Source organism: Stegostoma tigrinum, chromosome 5 (genome assembly GCF_030684315.1).
Source record: "Stegostoma tigrinum isolate sSteTig4 chromosome 5, sSteTig4.hap1, whole genome shotgun sequence".
Taxonomy (NCBI): Eukaryota; Metazoa; Chordata; class Chondrichthyes; order Orectolobiformes; family Stegostomatidae; genus Stegostoma; species Stegostoma tigrinum.
This window is the reverse complement of record NC_081358.1, coordinates 96,873,329-96,884,154: the sequence shown is the minus strand read 5'-3', so window position 1 is coordinate 96,884,154 and position 10,826 is coordinate 96,873,329. Positions and strand designations below refer to the sequence as shown.

General features: G+C 43.7%; 1 protein-coding gene across 1 annotated transcript; it reads left to right on the top strand.

The window, feature by feature from the left end:
* The first annotated feature begins 1,369 nt into the window (after positions 1 to 1,369).
* Positions 1,370 to 3,301, top strand: LOC125451399 (cyclin-dependent kinase 5 activator 1-like). The gene is made up of 2 exons (XM_048528437.2): positions 1,370 to 1,739; positions 2,314 to 3,301. Exon 2 carries the CDS (start codon positions 2,386 to 2,388, stop codon positions 3,280 to 3,282), a length of 897 nt encoding a protein of 298 aa, XP_048384394.1. The 5' UTR covers positions 1,370 to 1,739; positions 2,314 to 2,385; the 3' UTR covers positions 3,283 to 3,301.
* Positions 3,302 to 10,826: the final 7,525 nt, after the last annotated feature.

The following is a 10,826-nucleotide window of genomic DNA, read 5'->3' as shown; positions in this document are numbered from 1 at the left end:
TGTACAATGTTCTGAGGGGCATGAACAGGTAGATAGGGGAAAATGTTTCTCTGATTATTGGATTGGTCAATGACCAGAGGCCACCGTCTTAAGAGATAGTAGGAACTGCAGATACTGGAAAATTCGAGATAACAAGGTATAGAGCTGGATGAACACAGCAGGCCAAGCAGCATCAGAGGAGCAGGAAAGCTGACGTTTTGGGGCCTAGACCCTTCTTCAGAAATGTGGGGGAGGGGATTTCTGAAATAAATAGGGAGAGAGGGGGAGGCGGATAGAAGATGAATAGAGGAGAAAATAGGTGAAGAGACAGACCCGTCAAAGAGGCGAGGGTGGAGCCAGTTAAAAGGTGAGTGTAGGTGGGGAGGTAGGGAGGAGATAGGTCAGTCCAGGTCTTAAGGTAAGGAGCAAGACGTTTACAGAGGATTCCAGGAAAGAATTTTTCACCCAGGAGGTTCTGGGTGTGTGGAACTCTCTGTCGAGGCACGAACCTTCAAATATCGAAGAACGATTTAAATGAATACTTGACACACCATAATATTACAGGGCTTTTGGGCAAGCGATGAATAAGGCGGGATTAAAGTATTTCAGTGTCATAAGATTTAATGGCAGGCACAGACACGGAGGGTTACAGAATCTCCTTCCATACCATTAAAATCTATGACTCTACTTCCAAACGACCTCACTACTCATTTCCCTGGACCACATTCTAGGTCAAACCTCTGGAGTGGAGTTGCATCGCCGGAGAGTTCAGCACAAAGTCTAGGCTTACACACCCAGTGCAGTATACATGGGGAGCACTGTACCGTCCTAGCTACCGCTTTTCCGGGGAAATGTTAAATTTGGTCACCCCCCCCCCCAGATGGCAGGGTGACCCAAGGTACCAGACACAAATTTCGGGATTTGCCCTTGGTCTCCTGCCCAACATTTAATCCTCAATCAACATCACCAAACGTTGCTGTTTGCAGGAGCTTATTAGGAGTAAATACCCTGCAGCGTGTCCGTACGCTACAACAGTTCCGAAACATGCGAGGGGCTGTGAAGGGATGGAGGAAACGTGCTGAGAAAGGGTCTTTATCAATGCAAATCCTTTCCCTTGGCGTGACAGGGCGGAACGAAATTTGAATTAAAATACAAACACGTCCCGGAGACAAGGAGATGGCGGAGAAGCGGGGGGAGAAAGAGATTCACCCCGATAATAGTGAGACCTCTCCCTGGAGAATTCATTTCATCCGGTGCCCGTGAACTGGGAGGAGATGGAGGCGTGTGCCGTCTGCTGTCGGCAGATCGCTTGTCACTTTCTCTCCGCCCCTGAATCTGACTCGGTCAGTTTCATGGGGGGGGGGGGGGGGTGGTAAGAGGAGGGGTGAAGCGGTGAAAGCAGAAGGCTCGGAGCCCGTGTCAGTGAGAGGGTTTTATCCACCCCAACACAAAATGCTAGAGAAAGGACTAAAAATAAGCCGAATGACAAGATGAAGTGCCCACACCTTTCGCGGAGAACAGATGACTGAAAGGGAAATTGAAAGGGGGGGGTGTTCTCAATGGTTGGTTTCACGCTGCTGAAACCCCACGGACTGAGAAGGAATCGCCTCAGACTGTCAACTTAATGTACCACCTTTATTTTCCCCAAAAGCCGGCGATTTGCACCCGCTCCTGAACACTAAAGTTATTTTTATTATCTGTTAATTAATCAATCAACTGCTCATTGCAGTGGGAGAAAACGAGACTTTCCCCAGACGCAGGTGAGATGTATGAATTTATTCCAATTATTTATTTTCTTTTTTTTACAAAAAAATCCGCGCTAGCTTTGAGCTGGGGCTGTTGTGCGTGAGCGTAAAGAGAGAGAGAATATATACATGTCCTACATATATTACAGAGGAATAGGCCGATTGCTGGGTGGGTTTCAATATTTGAAATGATTTAAACGAGACTTGTGTAAGGGGTTCGATAGGTCTGGTTTTTGCCAACTTCTTGGTCCGTTTCGTCTCGTCGTGGGGTGGGCACAGACTGGGAACCCAGAAACGGTTCAGGTATCTGTGGGTTTGTCATTTTGCAGCCCCACCGCTTTCTCTCTCTCTCTCTCTCTCCAACGACTAACACCACAGGGCGGTCGATAGCCTGTTTTCTTTAAATCTGCTTTTGTGTTTTATTTTGAACGCAGTTAGTGGCGCTGAAGGTTCCTTCTGTTTTGCACAGAGTGCTGATTCTCTCCCGTTGGCTGTATTTTCGAGTGTACTGAGAAAGGGAGCGGCGATCATTTGCACGCATTAATCGTCTTTTTTGTGTGTGTTTTGTTTTCCTCCCCTCCGCTTAAAGGAGCCGTCCCCTCACCCCGACTGCTTGGATTTATAATCCTCAGACTGTGTGTGGGACAACGATAGGGTTAAAATGGGTACAGTCCTGTCGCTGTCTCCCGGCTCGAGGAGATCCAGTATATTGGAGGATCGCACCGAGTCCAAGTCCTTAGGTCACTACCATGCTATCCAAAGTGCTAAGAACAACAGCCAGAAGGAGAAGGGTCTGAAACGCCATTCCATGTTCATCCCAGCCTTGACTTGGAAGAGGCTAGTCGCCTCCACCAAGAAGAGGAGCTCTCGAAAACCGAACCCTGGTGACTACCATCACCAGAACGAGGTGGTCCACCTCAACAGCGAGAATGTGAAGAAGTCTCTGTCCTGCGCCAATCTTTCCAGCTACGAATTACAAGCGGATTCCTCGGGCACCAAGCCAGCCTCTTCCAACAAGACAGCTTCACAGAGTGGGCCCGGCTCCCCCAAGCGAGTGATAGTGCAGGCATCCACTAGTGAGCTGCTGAAGTGCCTGGGGGAGTTCCTGTGCCGCCGCTGCTATAAACTCAAGCACTTAGCTCCCAACGAGCCGGTGCTGTGGCTGCGCAGCGTTGACCGCTCCTTGCTCCTCCAAGGCTGGCAAGACCAGGCGTTCGTCACCCCGGCCAACGTGGTCTTTCTCTACCTGCTCTGCAGAGATGTCATCGACGGAGAGCAGGTGGCCACCGAACACGACCTGCAAGCCAACCTGCTGACCTGCCTCTATCTCTCCTACTCCTACATGGGCAACGAGATCTCCTACCCACTGAAACCCTTCCTGGTGGAGAGCGCAAAGGACGCTTTCTGGGACCGCTGCCTCCGCATCATTGACACCATGAGCAGCAAAATGCTTCAGATCAACGCCGACCCTCACTATTTCACCCAGGTCTTTGCCGATCTCAAAAACGAGGGGACCGCAGATGACTTTAGTAGGATTTCCCTTACTTTGGACCGGTGACTCATCGAGGTGGCGGGGGGGGGGGGGGGGGGAGAAATAAGGTCTGAGGTCCGCCCCTGGCTAATTGGCCAGGCGGAGCTGCTTGGTATCTTTAAATAAATATGAAGTAGCGTCTTTCGCCTTTTCAGCTTTGCTAGGAAGCTTTCTGTTGTCTCTTAACCGCTTAACATTGAAAAATGCTGGGCGGAGGGTCCCTTTTCTGCTTTAAAGAGTACCATCTTTTTGTGCACGGGGCGAAAAAGAACTGTGAATGTCCTCTTTAAGCCGGCTGCAATGTGCCTCAGTTGATCATAATGGGCGTCAATGTGCAATGGCTTTCACGTGTCCTTTAATGGGGCGAGGCCGCTAAATCGATATGAATATGCAGCGGCGAGGACCTGTCACGCTGGGTGCAGTTTCCCACCCCCATCCCTCTCTTCCCTCGCCCCCATCCCTCTTTCGCCCCCGCCCCTCCCTCTTTCCCTTCCCCACCCCTTCCCTCTTTCCTGGCTAATTTCCGGGAAGCTGATCCGTGAAGAAAAACCCCAAAATGCAACAACTAAAACTGATAGAGAAAATTGATAACGTTACAGGCCAGTGCTCACGAAGAAGAAACAGGGAGGGGACTGAGATTCCGCTATTTTTGATGTAAATACCTCTTTCCCCACCAAACGTACCCAGTTAATTTATGTACTTAAAGTCTACGTTTCTAAGTTTTTTTTTAAAAAAAGAACAGTAATGCTATTTATTTATTGTGATGGGAATCTCAACAGTTAACAAGGACGGGGCTGGGCGGATACAACTTTATTTTGGCTTTTTTTTGTCCCTCCAAATAACTAACTCTCAATTGTATTGTATCATTTCCCGCTAACTCTTCCCCACCCCTTCGTCAGTGAAGCTGGGAGTAGGTGAGTCTGAAGTGGACTTCTAAAACCCCTGAGTTTCGCCAAAACGAGGAAAAGAACCACATTGTAACTAACCAGGATCCCGGGCGCCTTGGGTCGAAGGTCCCCTCACATGATCCCCGCTTTCATTTGCAGTGAGACAGCTTCCGTAGCGACCGTCACTGTCCCCATCACCAAAATCTCAACAAAGGATGAGGACAATATTTCTCCAGGGCCCGATGACCACCTTATCCCTTCTTCCTTTCGTCCGTGTTGCTCAGAGTCCCGGATGGTGAATGTTCACTGGACTTTATGGAAGAAGACCAGGGGAACAGAACTCGCCAGAAGCTGCCAGCTCCATGTAAATAGCTTAATTACCTGAACAGAAAATGATGGCAGTTCTGTTTTGTGTTGGAGGATCTGAATCTGACCCTTTGGTGCACTTACTGACATGTCCCTTTTTTCACTGGATCTAAACCTGCATGGAACTTCTTCATCTTTCTAACACAAAATTACAGCACTCCTGTCATGGTTTTTGAATGGGGCCCTTGATATTGGCTGGTAAATGGAACTGCTTAGCTGGGCTTTTACAGTTCTTCCTGTGGAGACATGGGTATCTCTTCAATATTATAGCTGCTCGTTAAATTCTTGACTACAGATTAGGAGAGCCTGTCACCAACTTTTGAGATGGACTGTTTTTCCTTTCACTCTTTTGCCTTGCATCTACATCAAAGTAAAATGGATGCATGCATTAGACAAGAACGTCTTCTGATTTACAGGTAGTTAGATCCTCCTTTGGGGCTTCTGGCCAGGCAGTGATTCAGTCTTTTCTTTGTGGGAACATAAGAATCTCATGGGATTTGAGACCACTTTTTTTTTCTCCAGTAAGTTGTTCACGTGAAAAAGGAAAAAGTTATGTCTGAAAGTTAATCAAATCAAAGGATTTTTTGTGGCCTTTTGACTTTGCAAGACATGTCGGCTAGGCCAATGCTGCTATTAATTATTCTGGAATATTCAATGTAAATGTAATATTACTGTGGTGTGCACGTGAGAATTTATGTAAATTTTGTTTACTTATATAATGTTGCAAATGCAAACTGCTTGTAACCATCTCTCAAACCTATTTGGGAGTAGGTTATAGTAGTCAGTGTTATTTATTTTTTCTACTCTCTAAGCTGGTGAAATAGGAATAATTTTAAGTTTTGAGCCTGCCTTGCACCATCCACCTTGAGTTTAGACAGATGTTTGGGAGTGTATTTAAAAAGAGAACTTTTTGCTTCTGTGCTTGAATTACTGCTTTGTTTCTGAGATATTATGTATAGAATGTGATCAAGACAGTTGGGACTTTTTGACTGGAAAAAATGTGCATGTCTCAACTTTTTTTATTTGTTACTTGTTCCATTTCTTTTAAACATCAAGGGAGATTGGAAAACCTTCTTTTAAATAAAAAATAGAGGTGTGTGGGGGGGGGGGGGGCAAGTGACAGACTAGAATTTCAGAGTTAGCCTATGAATACCTAACCAGGTATAATGATTCTGTATCTCTGGAGATCTGTTGGAATGTTCTCCATACCAAGTTCTTTTCCATAACCTGATCTAAAACTAAATATTGGCACAAGCTCAGCTTTAGCCACTAACCATAAAGTTAATTCCCCAACCTCCCAACTGAAAATCTTTTTTTTTCTCTCAACATGCATTTAATTTTGTATCTCTTGCCTTTTTTTTCTCATTCATGAGATGTTGGCATTGCTTGTTGGGCCAGCGTTGACTGCCCAGAGGTCAATTAAGAGTCAACCGTGTTGTTGTGGGGTCTGGATTCACATGTAGGTCAGATCTGCTAGGTGGCAGATTTCGTTCCCTAAAGAAAGTAAACCAGATATTTGTCATGGTAACTGGCTGACAGTTACATGGTCACTATTATTCCAAACTTTTATTTCTTTTATTCAAGCTACACCATTTCCAATGGTTGTCTTCAAACCCATTTCCTCAGAAGATGAGAACCTGGAGTTCTGGATTACTAGTCCAGTGACAGTCTTAACCTGTCAGTTCCTGAAACCATTCTGCAACTGAAATGCCTGTTGTGACACCTAACTGTCCACTATCATCAATCAAGGTGATTGTTTGCCAGACATCTCTCAATGGAGACAGTGTTGTTCTTGAATTGCTCAGAATAAAGTCGGAAGTCCCATCCTCCTTAGCCACTGCCCAAAGAAGGCAAACAATGGACTCGTTATTCATCTCATTGCTGTATCCATTGTTGTTTCACAAAAATATCACTGCCTCCTAAATCTTTTGAGGCATCTTAACAGTACAACAAGGCATTTTGTTAAAAAAAATCAATACAAGTATTTCTAGCTTATGATTTTCATCATTGACTTTTTGCCAAGTTGGGACGCTAGAACAATCCTAATTTAAATTTGGTTCAGAATAGCAAATCTTTGAATAAGTAGAACTGATGACCATCTTTTAAACAAAATGCCAGGAAATTCCTGGAATCTCCCTCTATCCTTCAACTTAATATTACTGGAAACTATTACACATGGATAGGGTTTTCACAGCTTCTGCCCCCTTTCATTCCTCCACCACCCTCGCTCCTCCAATCACAGATTGGTTCTCCCCTTCACTTACTGCTGATAGGGTCATCGGTGTGCCTGGGAGAGAAAGGACCTCTGATTAGAGGAAGTAGCATTTCTATTTATACTGTGATGTTACTTGTGTAAAGTTATGCCATTATTAAGAATGGGGACCTATAAATGAACTGTACATTTTTCCACTAGGAAAGCTGGTGGTTCTTTAAAGGCTAAAATAGTCATACTGTCCATATGTGGCTCATGGGCCATACGCACTCCAGGGTAATGGTAATGCAGTGATTATATTACTCCTTCAGTAATTGAGGTTTGGACTAATAATTCACAGAATGAATTTGTAACCTGATCAACATAGTTTGAGTGAAAATGCTGACATCAGTAAGGTCTCCATGAGGCTGCTGAATCTTCATAAAACCTGACTAATGGTTTTTTTTAGGAAGACCAATATGAAATCCTTGTCCTTCAGTCCACAGCAATGTTATTCACATTTTACTGCCAAGCAAATCACTGTGGTATCAAACTATTTGGAAATAATAGAGATGGGTTTAAAAATTGCTGTCTAAGTGATGCCCTCAATGAAAATAATATTATTTAAAAGAATCAATCTATCCTTTAAAATAAAACAATTTGAATTCAGCTTGGCTTCCAGCTAGTGGTGAAATGGAGACCTCTTACTGAAAAATGCTAGCAGATTGGAATTGACCAATTCTGCTAACCAGTGCACACACCTGCTATTTAAAGATATCCTCAGAAATTAATCCACAGATTTGAAAATCTCCCACACAGAAAGGTGATTTCTGATCTGAATTCCTGATGCATAGTTCATGGCTTAAACTCTGTATGCAACAATATCACAGATGGAGCTGCAATGTGATTATATTCAGGGTTCAAATGTTAAATTATTTATTGTAACTTTTATCCTGAAACATTGAACAAAAATTGCAAAACGTAGTACTTAACTAACCCATTTAATAAGGTCAGTCTTAAAGATCATAGGAAGCAGAGAGAGACAGTTGACACTTATATTGAGGGATATGGGTTTTACTTGCTAGGCAAGTATTTATTGCCCATTCCTGGTTGCTCTGGTGAAAGTAGTGGTAGGCTGGTTTCTTAAACCAACTGCAGCCCTTGGTGCACAGGGACAGGAACAGGACTGTTAGAAAGTGCAAGGACTTTGACACAGCTATGGCAAAGGAACAGCGATCTAGTTCCAAGGGAGGGAAGTGTGTGGCTTGGAGGGGTATTTGCAGGTGATGGTATGCCCATGCATTTGCTACTGTTGGTTGAAGTAGTGGTTTTGGAAGGTACTATCAGTGGAGACTTGGTAAGTTATTGCAGACTATCTTGTGAAGGTTACTATGTTTTAGTCACTCAAGCCCAGTCACTGATTTAATTACAGCATAATTAATGTTAGGTGAAACTATAAAAGCTTGATAAATTATCAAATATGTGGAAAAGTATTTGTTCCATGGTTCAAATTCCACCCCTGGATGTGAAGTATTAGCTCTCCTGTCTTTCATTGATCCTGTCTGTGGTTCTCTCCGGTATTGTCTCAGTGGCCTTGTTGCAGCACCATGTATGCTTGCTGCCCCTTCGGAGACAGTTCTTAGCTTGCATCCTTGGATGACACATGGACATGGGATGGGCTGTTCCACTTCTGTTGACAACATGATGGAATCTGCTGAAAGGACTTTTTAATTCTGCGGTTGTTGACATGCTCACTGAGCTGGCTTGTTTTTGCTCAGACGTTTCACCACCATGCCAGGTGACATCATCAGTGGACTCTCCGATGAAGCTTATACAAGATCCCTGCAACTTCATCCATTGGTGTCTAAAAATGAGACAACAACAGGAGGACACAGTACAACCTTAAACACTGGCCACACTGCCTACTTCAGGAACATATTGGAACTGACAACAAAACTCCTAAGCCCACTAGGAATCATGGTGGCCCACAAGCCCACAGCCACTCTACAACAAACACTCACGAGGATTAAAGATCACATTCCCACGACATGCAGATCCAATGTGGTTTACAAAATACCATGCAACAGCTGCCACAAGCATTACATCGGACAGACAAGGAAACTAGCCATCAGAATACATGAACATCAGCTAGCAGCAAAATGACACGATGAACTTTCCTTCATATCTGTACATTCAGACAATGAAGGCCATCAGATTTACTGGGACAAGGTAACCGTAGTAGCCCAAGCCAACGTAGACACGCACGGGAATTCCTAGAGGCATGGTTCTCCACCCATAATGCAATCAACAAACGTAGAGAATTAGACCCCATATACAAACCCATACAGATCAAAACTGGAAATGACAGTTCTCACCATAACGGACCGGACGGTATAAATTCCAACTGGAGTAGAATAATATCACTTCATCAGAGGTGATGATGTCACCTAGCATGGTGACGAAACATCTGAACCAAAACAAGCCAGCTTGGCGAGCAAGTCAACAATCTCATCCACAACCCAAGCTACAGATCTTTGCTAAAACTTCAATTTTAATTCTTTTTCAATTTTTGCACAATCTATTTCCAGCATGTTCTGCTTTTATTTCACATTTCCAGCATCTGCTGTGTTTTGCCATAGTACTGCCCTGGAATTGTTCATGAAAGGGCCAAAGTTCAGAAATGCTCATTTTCTAGAAATGTAGAAACAGACCATTCAGCCCCTTGAGCTTATTCTGGCCTTGAGTAGTCATGCTCTGATTCAACTTTAACTTCTACATTTTTGCTTCAAATCCCCTGATCCTTTTGCACGTATCCTGAGATTTATTGTTCTCGATCTTACATGTTCCAACTGTCTCAGAAATAAAGCGAAATGATTTCTGCAGGGCTAACCCATGTGTGCTTGGATAGTGATTACCAGCTGTTTTGGGAGCCAATCAATGTCACCAAAAGCTGCCAACATGATGACAAAATGGAATCTGTGCTCTTCCAGTAAGATAGCTCATACGAAGTTGTTCATCAACATTGCTGATGAGACCTACTTCATATGTAGAATGATTGAAATCAGTCAAGAAATCAGTTGCTTCTTGATATACTGACCAAATCAAAGGAATTATAAAATCAACAAGGGCTAAAGGTAGCAATGTGACTGTGTGTTTGTGCTAGTTCTTTGAATGAATGGCCATTTAGTCCCACTACACCACTTTTATCCTGACAGCTGCCTTAAATTTTGTAGCGGATATGTGCAATTTCAATTTCAAAACTTATAGAATCGCAATTTTGTATCAGTGAGGAGGAAATAAATTTAATCTGCATCAGATCAATGCTGGATTAAATTGGGTGCTTGATCTTGATGCTGAATAATTCAAACCAGATTAATGCAATTCATTCATAACTATACTTTAGAAAAGGCAGCCCCATCTGGATCTGAGCCAATAAGCAGATAGAAGCCATTTGGCCCATTGAGTTTTCCTACCCTCTGAAGAGCATTCTACCCAAACCCATAACCTTATATTTACCATGGCCCATCAGCCTAACATCTTTGGAGTGTTAGAAAACTGGAGCATTCAATGAAAACGCACACAAACATAGGGAGAACATACACACTCCTGACAGACAGCCCCTCAAGGCTGAAAATAAGTCTGAGTCCCTGTGCTGTGAGGCAGAAGCATTATCCACTGTGCCACCCCATAAGCTGCCCACCATCACCAGATGCACATTCCCTTCTCATTCCAATCAGCATTCTTTGGGGCACCTTGGTCCATTCCTCCTCCATCCCTAATCTCCCCACACTCCGACAGCAACACCTATGTAATCAGACAATGTGCAACACTTATCCGTTTACCTATAATTGAATCTCATTGTGAGTTGCTACTGAAACAAATCTCTCTCCCTTTTAGTTCTATCAATTATAAATCTCACTGTCAATAATGATCCACATACCACTGGAAATAGGTTCTTTTTTGTTTTTGGTCTATCAACAGTTTCCAACCTTTTATTTAAAGTAATCTGGCATTAACAATGCTGTTTTGACTGTTGACACCTAAGTCTGCATCCATTCTGTATCAGTGGAGTCAAAATCTCTCATCTGGATGTAACATTCCACATGATTTACCTTTGTGTAATGTCA

What these genes read in the sequence shown, in the direction of transcription:
- LOC125451399 (XM_048528437.2), top strand. Translation starts at nt 2,386, where the DNA reads ATGGGTACAGTCCTGTCGCTGTCTCCCGGCTCGAGGAGATCCAGTATA.